Here is a 15,776-nt window from a genome sequence, read left to right on the forward strand (position 1 = left end):
GTGTGTGTGTGTGTGTGTGTGTGTGTGTGTGTGTGTAATTCACCTCGGTCGCCTGCTGGTCACCCAGCCAGTCTTCCCCATTACGGAGTGAGCTCAGAGCTCATAGATCGATCTTCGGGTAGGACTGAGACCACAACACACTCCACACACCGGGAAAGCGAGGCCACAACCCCTCGAGTTACATCCCGTACCTATTTTACCGCTAGATGAACAAGGGCCACACATTAAGAGGCTTGCCCATTTGCCTCGCCGCTTACCGGGACTCGAACCCGGGCCTCTCGTTTGTGAGTCGAGCGTGCTAACCACTACACTACGCGGTGTGTGTGTGTGTGTGTGTGTGTGTGTGTGTGTGTGTGTGTGTGTGTGTGTGTGTGTGTGTGTGTGTGTGTGTGTGTGTACGCGCGCGTGCATTCCTTTCGACAATTTAACATAAACATAAAGAAAAAGAAAATAAGAGTTCTCATAGCTCTATAATGTATAAAACAATGTCTACATACACTAGACAATGCATGGTTCAGTGGTCTAGCGAACGTAAGCCACATCACCATTACAAGGAAAGTATGAACAAAATTGCTGCCCTCGACTATCCACGAAGGGTGCCGTCAAAAATTACTACAAGAAGAATCGAGAGCACTTATTCGTGCGGGTAGCGGTGTTGGGAAAAGGAATCGGGGTGAGGGGAGAGAGAGACGTGGATGGCAAGGAGTTGTTGGAAGCGGACAACCCCAAACAAAGATGGGAGCCGAGTCAGGTGTCGGTGTGGGCGGACTTGGGCACGAAGGAGCGTCTGCCGGAGGGAGAAAAGACAAACAGCTACAATGGCAACGCGCGGAGCTGGAGATCCCATGCGGTGTCAGGTTAATATTAGACGACACTCATGTGGGTCAGAAAACTCCATGTTGCTTCTGATGTTTTTGCTTTGCCAAGAAAGTAAAAATTGCTAGAGAGAAGGTTTGAGAGTGTTTGGCCAGCAGCTATTTTCACAGGTCTCGGATTACAACCCGTTCCTCGAGCCGACCAGGCGGGACATTGTGAAAAGCTACCACAGACGCGCTCCGGTGGGTGCTGTGGTCGGGTGTGTTCTCGCAGTGGTGCAGTGAAGCGTGTCGTAAGTCTCAAGAAATTTCGTCAGTTTTCGATTCTCTTTTTGCAAAGGTTTCCAAGAGATTACATGGTGATGAAAATTATTACATTGTCTGAATGCCTAAAAAGTGAATTACAACTAGTGTGATATTATGCTGGCTTCTGAAAATTCAGCCTGATTTTTTTTCTTATTATAAACAACCATTTTCTTTTCAAAATCCCTACACATTTTTTTTAATAACTATTTTTTCAAAAAACTATATCCCATCAGTTACTTAAACCTAATCTTTGTTTATTAATTCCCTTATATATTTTAACAGAATAGAGAAATTCCAACGATCATATAAAGGCGTCAGACAGCTTTAGGCACCCACCACCACCATGCCTGGCCACGTCAAGAAGAGCACGGGTCCCGACCCCGACCCCTCCGAATTCTTGTTTATCTCCATGGAGATGAAAATGAAGGACGCCACCAAGCCGTACGATCCCAAGAAGTCTTGCTGGATTCCTGATGAAAAGGAGGGCTTCGTCGAGGGTGAGATCCAGGGCACCAAGGGAGACTTGATTACTGTGTACGCCGGCGGTGAGACCAAGAACTTCAAGAAGGACCAAGTTCAGCAAGTGAACCCACCCAAGTACGAGAAATGCGAGGACATGTCCAACCTGACCTTCTTGAACGATCCTTCTGTCCTGTACAACCTGAAGTCTCGCTACGTCAACAAGCTCATCTACACTTACTCCGGTCTCTTCTGTATTGTGATCAACCCTTACAAGCGCTACCCCATCTACACCAACCGTACGGTCAAGATCTACCAGGGCAAGAGGCGCAATGAGGTGCCTCCTCATCTGTTCGCTATCTCTGACGGCGCCTACTCTGCTATGATGCAAGGTACGAGTTATTGCTTAACTTACATAACCAGTTTATTTATTTTCTTTATCTAAAGTAATTGATAGTATTGTTAAAAAACAATCATATAATGCAACACAATAAATATCTGTAATGTATAGACATATTGATGGGTTGATAAACATTAGACTCATGCAGCTATCGAAATCAGCAGATTTCTTGAGAAAATAAAATATAAAACACATTTCTTTATATTCCAGTTGGTGAGAACCAGTCCATGTTGATCACGTGAGTACTACTTTCTTTTCCTCTTTTTTCTGTTTCTGTTAACAGCTGACAAATCTTCCGTGGATCATTAGTGCTTGATGCTGCTACATACCAAACGACATAAATCGTGCCACCTGCAGTTCAGCTAATAACTTTTGTATTTTTGTGGTCAGCGGTGAGTCTGGCGCCGGCAAGACTGAGAACACCAAGAAGGTACTCTCCTACTTCGCCAACGTCGGTGCCACCACAGGCAAGAAGAAGGAAGGCGAGAAGGAAAAGCCTGTAAGAATCTGCTTTGTATTGTTTAGTAACTAGTTAATCGTTTCTGTTAAACTCTCTCTCTCTCTCTCTCTCTCTCTCTCTCTCTCTCTCTCTCTCTCTCTCTCTCTCTCTCTACATACATAAACAAATATATATATATATATATATATATATATATATATATATATATATATATATATATATATATATATATATATATATATATATATGTTGTTTTTATTTGGTAGGTAAATCGTGATTCTGAACTACATATCTAACTGATTTTTGTTTTGCCTTTCAAACTGAATGACATTTCACAAAATTTCCTCAGAACTTGGAGGACCAGATCGTCCAGACCAACCCTGTGCTGGAGGCCTTCGGTAACGCCAAGACCGTCCGTAACGACAACTCCTCCCGCTTCGTGAGTACATGATCTTTCGAAAAGAATGCAATGATTTCTACTGTTCCAAGGAATAAATTACTTCAACAAACCTACATGTGCATTCAATTTGAAAAATTACCGTAACTAATGAGATGAAAGTCCGTGATTCTCTTTTTGTCTTTTTTAGGGTAAGTTCATCCGTATCCACTTCGGTACTTCTGGCAAGCTGTCTGGTGCTGACATTGAGGTTTACCTGCTGGAGAAGGCTCGTGTCATCTCCCAGCAGACCCTTGAGCGATCCTACCATATCTTCTACGAGATTATGTCTGACCAGATTCCCGAAATCAAACGTGAGTATCAAACAAGTTCTGTGTGTGTGTGTGTGTGTGTGTGTGTGTGTGTGTGTGTGTGTGTGTGTGTGTGTGTGTGTGTGTGTGTGTGTGTGTGTGATGATTATTAGTTTGTTAATTATATAACCCTCAACGAGAGTTTCATGAAGATTAAATAGTACATGTAACAAACGAACTTAGCCAGGTTCCTGTAATAAAATGTATCTCATCTGTTTGTGTTCACGTAAGGTCTTCAAATCAAAACAAATGTTTAAACATTAATAAGATTGATAAGAACATTACGTGCGTAAGTGTGTGGATGTGAGTTGGTGATTGGGTGGGTGTTTTTAATACTACATAATTGTGACCTGCAACTCTTCCCAGCCTCGTGTCTGCTCAGCAACGATATCTACGACTATCACTACGTGTCTCAGGGCAAGGTTACTGTGCCTTCCATCGACGACGGCGAGGACATGCAGTTCTGTCACGTAAGCATTTCAATACAACACATTCATATTCGATGATGAAAAATATCCTAAAGAGGTTGAGTTTTGCCAACAGAATATATATCATCATTTTCTCTATTGCTTTTCAGGATGCATTTGATATCCTTGGCTTCTCCAAGAGGGAAGTTGAAGAAGTGTACAAAATCACCGCCATCGTTATGCACCTTGGTGAATGCAAGTTCAAGCAGAGGGGTCGCGAGGAACAGGCCGAACCTGATGGCACCGAGGTAACGTGTGTGTGTGTGTGTGTGTGTGTGTGTGTGTGTGTGTGTGTGTGTGTGTGTGTGTGTGTGTGTGTGTGTGTGTGATTCACTGTTTGATCTGCTGCAGTCTCTGACGAGACAGCCAGACGTTACCCTACGGAACGAGCTCAGAGCTCATTATTTCCGATCTTCGGATAGGCCTGAGACCAGGCACACACCACACACCGGGACAACAAGGTCACAACTCCTCGATTTACATCCCGTACCTACTCACTGCTAGGTGAACAGGGGCTACACGTGAAAGGAGACACACTCAAATATCTCCACCCGGCCGGGGAATCGAACCTCGGTCCTCTGGCTTGTGAAGCCAGCGCTCTAACCACTGAGCTACCGGGCCGTGTGTGTGTGTGTGTGTGTGTGTGTGTGTGTGTGTGTGTGTGTGTGTGTGTGTGTGTGTGTGTGTGTGTGTGTGTGTGTGTGTGTGTGTGTGTGTGTGTGTGTGTGTGTGTGTGTTAGACACTGGTGCACAGTTGACAACCGCATAGAATACTAAGATCTATGCTCTTTCACAGGCTGGTGAAAAGGTCGCCACTCTTGCCGGTACAGATGCCGCTGATCTGTACAGATGCATCACCAAGCCCAAGATCAAGGTCGGCGCTGAATTCGTGGCCAAGGGTATGAATGTTAACCAGTGCAACTACTCGGTGGGCGCCATGGCCAAGGCTCTGTTTGACCGTCTCTTCAAGTGGCTTGTGAAGAAGTGTAACGAAACTCTTGCTACCGGACAGAAGCGAGCTTATTTCATTGGTGTGCTTGACATTGCCGGCTTTGAGATTTTCGAGGTGAGTATTGTTACCACTATTTGCAAAAAGTAACATTAAGAATTCAGTATTACTGTCACACCTGTGGAGAGAGAGAGAATTCAACGAAATAGAATAACTAATACTGTTTCCTTCAGTTCAACGGCTTCGAGCAAATCTGCATCAACTTCTGTAACGAGAAGTTGCAGCAGTTTTTCAACCACCACATGTTCGTGCTGGAGCAGGAAGAGTACAAGAAGGAAGAAATTGATTGGGTCTTCGTGGACTTCGGTATGGATCTGCAGGCTTGCATTGAGCTCTTCGAGAAGGTAAATTTTGTTGACCACATGAAATAAAAGAGAGAGAGAGAGAGAGAGAGAGAGAGAGAGAGAGAGAGAGAGAGAGAGAGAGAGAGAGAGAGAGAGAGAGAGAGAGAGAGAGAGAGAGAGAGAGAGAGAGAGAGAGAGAGAGAGAGAGAAAACATTTTCTAATTCCAGAAAATGGGTGTGTTGTCCATCCTGGAGGAAGAGTCTATGTTCCCTAAGGCCACCGACAAATCCTTCGCTGAGAAACTGAACACAAACCATCTCGGCAAGTCACCTTGCTTCATCAAGCCTAAGCCAGCAAAGGCTGGTCAGGCTGAATCCCACTTCGCCATCGTCCACTACGCCGGCACTGTGAGCTACAACCTCTCTGGCTGGCTGGAGAAGAACAAGGATCCCCTCAATGATACTCTGGTAGATCTCTTAAAGAAGTCCACAAATGAACTTCTTGTGTTCCTCTTCGCTGACCATCCAGGCCAGTCTGGCCCTGCTGAGTCTGGTGGCGGTGGCAAAGGTAAGATATGCCGCACAAATCAGTATCAGTATCGAGTGAGTACATATTGAGAACAGGTTAATCAACGTCAATGCAATATATATCCGTGTCCATCTATTCAAAATCTTGTGAATATGTTCTCAAGTCGCTTTTATTTTCCCTTCTGACTCTTTTCACTGTTTCTTCCAGGCAAGAAGTCTGGTGGCTTCAAGACTGTATCTTCCGCTTACAGAGTAGGTTCAACATTTGTTACTTGTACAATTGCTCTTGGTTAAGATCAATAATAATTCATGACTGATATTAAGGTTTTTACTTTTTTTAAGAAAAAGGTTTGTTGAAAGAGTATACTTATTCTACTAATGTTCTTCTGATAACACCATTCTAACCCCACAGGAACAGCTCAATAACCTGATGAAGACTCTGAACGCCACTCAGCCTCACTTTATTCGTTGCATTGTGCCCAACGAGACCAAGTCTCCTGGTAAGAAACCTTTCATGGAATATTTTTTTTTTCTCTTTTGTGCGGTTCTTTTATTAACAAAATTTCTTAAACCAAAGAAAATGTTAATGCCCAGTCATGCAAAATAATTGAGAGTTTTAAAAGGACAGTTACATATCTAACAACTCCTGTATTGTATTTTAGGTGTCATCGATGCTGGTTTGGTTATGCATCAGCTGACCTGTAACGGTGTACTTGAGGGTATCCGTATCTGTCGTAAAGGTTTCCCCAACAGGATGATCTACCATGACTTCAAGCACAGGTTAGTGCAAACACACTGATGTTTCTGCACCACAATCATAAAAGCATTTTTCATGAAGTTAAGTAAATATCTTAAAACTCTTATAAAAGACGTACATAAACATTTTACAGGTACATGATTCTGGCCCCCACCGAGCTGACCACTATCCCAGATGAGAAGAAGGCCGCCAAGGCATGCTTCGATAAGTCTGGCCTGGATCCCGAACTGTACCGTCTCGGCAAGACCAAGGCAAGCTTTAACTGTGTATGAGAGAATGAGAGAGAGAGAGAGAGAGAGAGAGAGAGAGAGAGAGAGAGAGAGAGAGAGAGAGAGAGAGAGAGAGAGAGAGAGAGAGAGAGAGAGAGAGAGAGAGAGAGAGAGAGAGAGAGAGAGAGAGAGAGAGAGAGAGAGAGAGAGAGAGAGAGAGAGAGAGAGAGAGAGAGAGAGAGAGAGAGAGAGAGAGAGAGAGAGAGAGAGAGAGAGAGAGAGAGAGAGAGTAATACCTTTATTCCTGGAACAGGTGTTCTTCCGTGCTGGTGTGCTGGGTACCATGGAGGAGCTGCGTGATGAAATGGTCAGCAAGATCGTTACTTCTCTGCAGTCATTCGCTCGTGGTTTCATTTCCCGTATTGAGTACGGGCGTCTCATCAAGCAGCGTGAGGCCCTTGTGGTTGTCCAGCGTAACATCAGGAAGTTCGTCAAACTGAACACATGGGTATGGTTCAAGCTGTGGCAGAAGGTCAAGCCTCTCATCAACCAGCCCCGCCTGGAGGATGAGATCCGCAAACTGGAAGAACGTGCCGGCAAGGCCAAGGAACTTCTGGACGCTGAGTTACAGAAGTGCCAGGATCTGGAGGCATCCAACGTTGCCCTTGCTGAGGAGAAGAACAATCTCCTTACCGAAGTGGAGTCCACCAGGGGTAACATGTCCCACTACATTGAGCAGCAGTCCAAGCTTACGAGTCAGAAGACCGAACTGGAAGCTCAGCTCGCCGTGAGTATTTTTACATAATTGTGATTCGAACAATTCCTTCTATTCATCCTTCTTTTGGACATTTATTAAAAGGCTTGCCTTTGAATTAGTAATTTAAATAAAAACAATTATTACTTATTTCCATAAAAATGTAATGGCAAAAGAGAAAATTTGCAAAACACACACACACACACACACACACACACACACACACACACACACACACACACACACACACACACACTTTCTTAATACTATCCCTTTCACAATTCTTTTTACAGGATGTTACAGAGAGGCTCCATAAGGAAGAGGAAGCCCGCAACTCACTCTTCCAAAGCAAAAAGAAGGGCGACCAGGAGACTTCTGGCATCAGGAGGGATGTTGAAGACATGGAACTGTCCCTGCAGAAGATTGAGCAGGAGAAGGCGACAAAGGATCACCAGATCCACAAGCTTACCGAGGAAATTGCTAACCAGGAAGAAATGATCGCCAAGTTGAACCGTGAGAAGAAGCAAGTCCAGGAGTCCAGCGGAAAGACCTCCGAGGATCTCCAGAGCATTGAAGAAAAGTGCAAGCACTTCAACAATGTGAAGACCAAGCTGCAGCAGACCCTGGACGAGCTTGAGGATTCTGTTGAGCGAGAAAAGAAGAAGCGCGCTGAAGTGGAGAAGGCCAAGAGGAAATTCGAAGGTGATCTCAAGCTGACCCAGGAGGCAATTGCTGACCTGGAAAGGAACCAAAAGGAAATTGAGAGCAACATTCAGCGTAAGGACAGGGAATTCACTTCTTACAGCACTAAGCTGGAGGAGGAACAGAGCCAGATCTCAAAGCTACAAAGGAACATCCGTGAACAGCAGTCCCACGTTGAAGAGCTGGAAGCCGAAGTTGAACACGAGCGTCAGTCTCGCGCAAAGGCTGAGAAGAGCAAATCTAAGCTGGATCGTGAGTTGGTGGAACTGAGGGAGCGCCTGGAGGAAGCCGGAGGAGCCACTGCTGCCCAAATCGAGCTGAACAAGAAGCGTGAGGCTGAACTGGCGAAGCTCCGCCGCGACCTCGAGGAGACCAACATCCAGCAGGAGGCTGCTCTTGGCCTGCTCCGCAAGAAGCACAATGATGCTGTGGCCGAAATGTCTGAACAGATCGACCACCTGAATAAGATGAAGGCCAGGTATGCACCATGCTCTGCGCTATACACTCATACAGACACATAGTGGTAGTGCAATGATACAACCTCAGTTTTAGTGTGTGTGTGTGTGTGTGTGTGTGTGTGTGTGTGTGTGTGTGTGTGTGTGTGTGTGTGTGTGTGTGTGTGTGTGTATGGGTGGATGGGTAGGTGAGTGGGTAGGTGAATGGGTCGGTGTGTGGGTGGGTGGGTAGATGTAAATTAAATGGTACATATTTTTGACAGGACTGAGAAGGAAAAGGATGCTCTTCGTCGCGAGGGTGATGAGGCAAAGGCCGCTCTGGATGGTCTTGCTCGTGATAAGGTAATACATACTGCGGTATAATATTGAAATTAAAAAGAATAAATGCCTTACGGTTTTTTTTAAACGCTTTGTGCAACACAACATTTTTACCGTTATTCATTTCAGGCCGCAGCCGAGAAAGCCATCAAGGGCGCCCAGGGCACACTCAGCGAACTGAACTCTAGGCTGGATGAGTCTAACAGGTCCCTTAACGACGCTGACGCTGCCAAGAAGAAGTTGGCGGTGGAGAACTCTGATCTCCTCAGGCAGCTGGAAGAGGCCGAGAACCAGATCAGCCAGCTGAGCAAGATCAAGTCCTCTCTCGCCATGCAACTGGAGGACAACAAGAAGATGGCTGAGGAAGAGAGCAGGGTAAGTTGAACATACCTAAAATAAATAATAATAACAATTATATATATATATATATATATATATATATATATATATATATATATATATATATATATATATATATATATATATATATATATATATATATATATAGAGAGAGAGAGAGAGAGAGAGAGAGAGAGAGAGAGAGAGAGAGAGAGAGAGAGAGAGAGAGAGAGAGAGAGAGAGAGAGAGAGAGAGAGAGAGAGAGAGAGAGAGAGAGAGAGAGAGAGAGAGAGAGAGAGAGAGAGAGAGAGAGAGAGCATGAATTGTAACAATCATCTTTTGATCAGGAACGCGCCTCCCTGCTGGGCAAGTACCGCAACCTGGAGCACGACATTGATGGGCTGAGGGAGCAGGTGGATGCTGAGGCTGAAGCTAAGACTGACGGACAACGCCAGCTGGCTAAGGCTGAAGGCGAAGCCCACATGTGGCGCTCAAAGTACGAGACTGAGGGTGTGGCCCGTGCCGAAGAACTTGAAGCTGCAAGACTGAAGATTGCTGCTCGTCTGGATGAGGCCGAGGCTCAAATTGAACAGCTTAACGTTAAGAACATGAATCTCGAAAAGACCAGAAATAAGCTGGCTTCTGACTTCGAAAGTGAACAGGCTGCTGCTGAGCGTGCCCAGAGCCTTGCCATGGCTGCTGAGAAGAGACAGAAGAGCTTCGAAAGGACCATCAATGAATGGAAACAGAAGGTTGACGACCTGGCCGCTGATCTTGACGCCTCCCAGAAGGAATGTCGTAACTATGCTACTGAACTTTTCCGCAGCAAGGCCATGTACGAAGAGAACCTCCAGCAGCTTGATGCCGCCCGCCGTGAAAACAAAGCTTTCAGTGATGAAATCAAGGACCTCATGGACCAGATCACCGAGGGTGCCCGTAACCTTCACGAGATTGAGAAGAATGCCAAGCGCCTTGAAATCGAGAAGGAAGAGCTGCAGGCTGCCCTGGAAGAAGCTGAGTCTGCCCTGGAGGCTGAGGAGAACAAGGTTCTCCGTGGCCAGCTGGAGCTCAGCCAGGTCAGGCAGGAGATCGACCGTCGCATCCAGGAGAAGGAGGAAGAATTCAATAACACCAGGTATATTAAGTTTTTACTCTTCATTAACACCATGTAAAAGTTTTATTTCATATAGCTTAAAATTACCTACAATTTATATGATATCTAAAAATAATCCCTTACAGGAAAGTTCACCAACAAGCACTTGACAACATGCAGACCACCCTGGAGGCTGAGGCCAGAGCCAAGGCCGAGGCACTACGTCTCAAGAAGAAGCTGGAGTCTGACATTTCTGAGCTTGAAATTGCCCTTGACCACTCCACAAAGGCTTACAATGAACTGCAGAGAGGCTACAAGAAGCTTCAGAACGAATACAAGGACGTTCAGGCTAAGCTGGAGGAAGAGCAGCGTCTTGCCTCTGAGTTCCGCGAACAGTATGCAGGCGCTGAGCGCCGTGCCAACCAGATCAACAGTGAGCTGGAAGAGTCTCGCACTCTTCTGGAGCAGTCTGACAGAGGCCGCCGCCAGGCTGAGTCCAACCTTCTCGAGGCTAATGATCAAGTCAGTGACCTGAACGCCCAGTACGGTGCTCTTTCTGTTGCCAAGAAGAAGCTTGAGGGAGAATACCAGGCACTTCAGGTAAGTACTGTTAGCTCTATTATTTCCAGTGACAAAATACAACACCTACTTTACAATTTCTATGCTAATAATTATATTTTAAATTCCCACAGTCTGACATTGACGAGATGGCAAAGGAAGCCAAGAACTCCGAGGAGAAGGCCAAGAAGGCAATGGTAGACGCCGCCCGTCTGGCTGATGAACTGCGCGCCGAGCAGGAACACGCCCAGAGCCAGGAGAAGATGCGCAAGAGTCTGGAAGCATCCCTCAAAGAAGTGCAGGCCAAGCTTGAAGAAAGCGAGACATACATTGCAAAGACAGGCAAGAAGGCTGTGTCCAAACTGGAGACTCGCGTCCGTGAACTCGAGAGTCAATTTGACGATGAAGCCCGCCGTCACTCCGACGCCCAGAAGAACCTGAGGAAGTGCGAGAGGCGCATCAAGGAGCTCACCTTCCAGGCTGAGGAGGACAAGAAGAACCACGAGAGGATGCAGGACCTTGTCGATGGCCTTCAACAGAAGATCAAGACCTACAAGAGGCAGATCGAGGAGGCTGAGGAGATCGCCGCCCTCAACCTGGCCAAGTACCGCAAGGCCCAGCAGGAACTCGAGGAACTGCACTGCATTTAAACTTACGCAAAATAATTAACAGTTTATACATGAACGTCGGTAATTTCCTGATAACAGTAACATATAAGAAGTCAAACATCTTTAGGTGTTTCATGGGACGATCTGTTTGCATACACCTGTAACAAGAGAGAAGCATGGTATACATATTTTCCACGAGAGGATGTCCTCTAAATTTTGAGGGGAAGAACTGGGTTTATTTCACCTATTTAATTGGGTTATCATCACATAAAACTACGACCAACCAAATTACTCATTTTTCATGGATTTGGGGATCATATTGATGTGACATATATAATAAATACATCAAAGAAAAGTGCTACATTTTTACTTTCTTTCCTTAACCAGAACAAATTACAGACAGAGACATATTTCATTTAGAATTTTGAGTAAAGGATGTACGTGTGCGTGTAGTTCGATGCAAACAGTTTTGTGTGAAGGAGGAGAGATGTGTTGTTCAGTGAGGTTACAGCTCGGTTATTGACAAGCTCACAACACCCCTGATAATGTTTCAAATCTCACTGGACGTAAATATCGTTTCGGTAGATGTCTACTGCCTCCTCCTGTCTACTGTAGTAGTAGTAGCAGTAGCAGTAGCAGTAGTAGTAGCAGCAGCAGCAGCAGCAGCAGCAGTACCGCCCTATTTTTGGGTTGTCTAAAGTTTTTTAATCTATCCTGAATAGGAAGATTTTCAAACATCTGTCACTTTACAATCTCTCTGATGGCTTCCCTCAAGGTCTCTCTGTTGGTGATCTGACATTCCTTACTGAGTCTTGGTCATCCTCTTTTAGAGATTTCGGTGAAACTTTTGCTGTTGCGTTAGACGTATCCAAAGCTTTTGATAGTCTGGCACAAAGCTTTGATTTCAAAACTGCCCTCCTACGGTTTCTATCCTTCTCTCTGCAACTTTATCTCAAATTTCCTTTCCGACCGTTCTATGGCAGCCGTGGTAGACGGCCACTGTTCTTCAAAATCCGTTAACAGTGATGTTCTTCAGGGTTCTGTCCTATTACCCACTCTCTTCCTATTATTCATTAATGATCTTCTTGACCAAACTTCTTGCCCTATCCACTCCTACACTGATGATAACACCCTAGACTTTTCCACTTTCTTTCACAGATAACCAATCCTTCAGGAAGTCAACAGATCACATAGGGATGCCACAGAATGCCTAACTTCTGATCTTTATAAGATTTCTGACTGGGGCAGAGGAAACTTAGAGTGTTTAATGCCTAAAAAACTCAGTTCCTCCCTATATCAACTCGAAACAACATTCCAGACAACTATTCTCTCTTTTTCAGTGACACTCAGCTGTCTCCATCTACACTGAATATCCTCGGTCTGTCCTTTACTCATAATCTAAACTGGAAACTTCACATCTTATCTCTTGCTAAAACAGCTTCTATGAAGTTAGGCGTTCTGAGGCGTCTCCGCCAGATTTTCTCGCCCCTCCAACTGTTACCTCTGTATAAGGACCTTATCCTTCCTTGTAGGGAGTACTCTCCACATGTCTGGGGGGGCGAGGGGGTTCCAGTCACACAGTTTTGTTAGATAGGTGGAATCAAAACGTTTCATCAACTCCCCTCCTCTGACTGACTGTCTTCGGCCTTTTTCTTACCGCCGGAATGTTGCATCTCTTGCTATCTTTTATAGCGATTTTCATGCTAACTGCTCTACTAATCTTGCTAACTACATGCCTCCCTTCTTCCTGTGGCATCACTGCACAAGACTTTCTTCTTCCTCTCACCTCTATTCTGTCCAACTTTCAACAAGAGTTAATCAGTACTCTAAATCATTCATACCTTCCAATGGTAAACTCTGGAACTCCCTACCTGCTTCTGTATTTCAATCTTCCTACGACTTAACTTCTTTTAAGAGAGAGATTTCAAAACATTTGTCCCTTACTTTTGAATAACTTTTAATAACTTTAAGGGAACTGGAAATCCAGTGGGCATTTTTTGTTTTTGCTGCCCTTGGCCAGTCTCCCCTGTTGCAGAAAAAAAGATAGTAGTTGTCGTCGTTCATGTTGTTTACTGGCGCCATGAAATCCTTGATCATAGATTCCCTGTATATATATATATATATATATATATATATATATATATATATATATATATATATATATATATATATATATATATATTACGCTAAGGTCTATAGCGCCTGTAGGCACACTTGAAGAGTGCATGGGAAGCGCTGTTCAGCTTCCGCCCATTAGTGGCGCAGGCAATTTTATTTATAGTGGTACCCATATTAGGGCCCATATCCCCACCCAAGCTCATCTTGAGTGTAACCACCTAGAACCTGGGTATCATGGTGACATGTAGGTATATATATATATATATATATATATATATATATATATATATATATATATATATATATATATATATATATATATATATATATATATATATATATATATATATATATATATATATATATATATATATATATATATATATATATATATATATATATATATATATATATATATATATATATATATATATATATATATGCGGTGCGCAGGATAAAGTGGTGAGCGTGGGATCGGGCAGACGTCCGCGCGTAGGTTCGAATCCCACCACGTACAGCCTTAAAACACTTTGCCATTTGTCGAGTGGTTTACAGCCGGTTCCTGAATATATATATATATATATATATATATATATATATATATATATATATATATATATATATATATATATATATTAGAGATGTAACGGATGTCGAATTTCAGACATCCGCGGATGCGGATGTCATTTTGCGGATGCAAATGTGGATGCGGATATCAATCTTTGCTAAATCGCGGATGCAAATGCGGATGCGGATATCAAAATATGACATCCTTGCGGATGCGGATGTTTTTACGTCAAACGCTCTGACCAAGAGGACAAAAAAAAAAGCCTGCTTCACTGTCAGACCATGCAGACAGAAGGAAAACAAGGTGGGAGAACCAAAATATTGCCAAATGAGTTGGAATTGTGTCCTAATAGTTGATAATTCTCTCTGAAAGTATTTAATTCATCCATCTAATTCATCTATGACTAACATTTTTGCTGTGCATTTATCCAGTTTTTTTGCCTTAGGGTTAGAAGCATCCCATAATTTTGCACTCTGAAAATACTCACCAACATTCCTTTGCTTAGCATCTGTCTTTGCTTTTTGCAAAGGTGTTTTTTCTATATCTATTTTTTCTTCCAACTTCTTTCTTTCTTTTGCCATTAACTCTTCAAACTGTTCTTTATGTACTGATTTCAAGTGGTTTTTCAAAGATGTAGTTCCACGCCCCATTCGTGAATAATCTTTCTTGTACAACAGACACTGTGCTAGGTCACTTAACTTACTCATGAAATATTTCCACACTTCACTGCTATGTGACTCCATTTTTTAGCTGCTATAGCAGTCAGCACACAGAGCAACAAGGCTTTGTAAACTTGATTATAATATCCTTTTAAACCCAAACACTGGCAAACTGTTTATCAGCGAGGAGCAAGCAAGGAAGGAGCACTACTTCCTACTTCGAAGGCAAACTCTTACCAAACTGATGACCTGCCAGTGTGCTATGTAGGACTTATGTTCAGAATGCCAGTTTACAAGTTATGGATCAGTATTATAAATTTTCAAGATGCTTAGAAAATGTGAAAAGAAAATTACTTTATTGTAATGCTTCATTGCATTAAATTCTAGTAAGAAATACATCGAAAACCCCTCTATAATAGTAATAATAATAATAATAAAAAATAGCTAATATTACACTTCCTCTGTGAAAATCTTTTCATCGGCAACTCACTATATCAGGGGAAACAGGCGACGACAGGAAAACTCATGCGATAGGAAGAGCTCAGCGCTGTCGGTTCATATTTTTCAATATTATTATTTGTATAATTATGGAAACATTCGCAATAAATGTATTTAAGGAAAAAGCACTGAATTCTATCATGTGAAGTGGGAATAAGGTCTAAGACTGCAATGTACGACATTACTCAGCCACACGACACACGCATTACAATCTCTCTCTCTCTCTCTCTCTCTCTCTCTCTCTCTCTCTCTCTCTCTCTCTCTCTCTCTCTCTCTCTCTCTCTCTCTCTCTCTCTCTCTCTCTCTCTCTCTCTCTCTCTCTCTCTCTCTCTCTCTCTCTCTCTCTCCACCACCAGCATTAAGGTATCAGGAGTTGGGATGAAGGTGACAAGCAAGGATGATAAGCCTCCTCTCCATCTCCCTCTTCACACACACACACACACACACACACACACACACACACACACACACACACACACACACACACACACACACAGTGACTCACTCATCTGTCGTTACTAAGTCTCTAACATTCCACCATTCACAGTTTGCTATTTATTTACTATGTAATTGTACTTCATAGTCACTATGTAAAATTTGCTCCCTCCTCCTGTCCTTCCCCTAAATTCTAAACACATTACGTTGTGTAAGTTTGAAAGGAAATG

At 43.6% G+C, this 15,776-nt stretch overlaps 1 protein-coding gene across 1 annotated transcript; it reads left to right on the plus strand.

Moving 5' to 3' along the window:
* The first annotated feature begins 968 nt into the window (after positions 1-968).
* LOC123513935 (myosin heavy chain, muscle-like) lies at positions 969-11,623 on the plus strand. Its single transcript, XM_045271433.1, has 22 exons — positions 969-1,108; positions 1,404-1,972; positions 2,191-2,218; positions 2,371-2,479; positions 2,790-2,879; positions 3,028-3,190; positions 3,554-3,657; positions 3,765-3,902; positions 4,451-4,720; positions 4,837-5,007; positions 5,176-5,515; positions 5,684-5,727; positions 5,888-5,975; positions 6,138-6,255; positions 6,366-6,483; positions 6,755-7,228; positions 7,489-8,375; positions 8,616-8,694; positions 8,800-9,045; positions 9,357-10,144; positions 10,249-10,702; positions 10,795-11,623. The coding sequence occupies exons 2-22, from the start codon at positions 1,465-1,467 to the stop codon at positions 11,308-11,310; spliced, it is 5,733 nt and encodes a 1,910-aa protein (XP_045127368.1). The 5' UTR covers positions 969-1,108; positions 1,404-1,464; the 3' UTR covers positions 11,311-11,623.
* Positions 11,624-15,776: the final 4,153 nt, after the last annotated feature.

The sequence above is a fragment of the Portunus trituberculatus genome, chromosome 37, assembly GCF_017591435.1.
Source record: "Portunus trituberculatus isolate SZX2019 chromosome 37, ASM1759143v1, whole genome shotgun sequence".
Classification (NCBI taxonomy): Eukaryota; Metazoa; Arthropoda; class Malacostraca; order Decapoda; family Portunidae; genus Portunus; species Portunus trituberculatus.

Coding starts and splice junctions, on each gene's coding strand:
- LOC123513935 (XM_045271433.1), top strand. CDS start 1,465: ATGCCTGGCCACGTCAAGAAGAGCACGGGTCCCGACCCCGACCCCTCC. Junction 3,658..3,764: donor AGGACATGCAGTTCTGTCAC/GTAAGCATTTCA, acceptor ATTGCTTTTCAG/GATGCATTTGATATCCTTGG. Junction 5,516..5,683: donor GTCTGGTGGCGGTGGCAAAG/GTAAGATATGCC, acceptor TGTTTCTTCCAG/GCAAGAAGTCTGGTGGCTTC.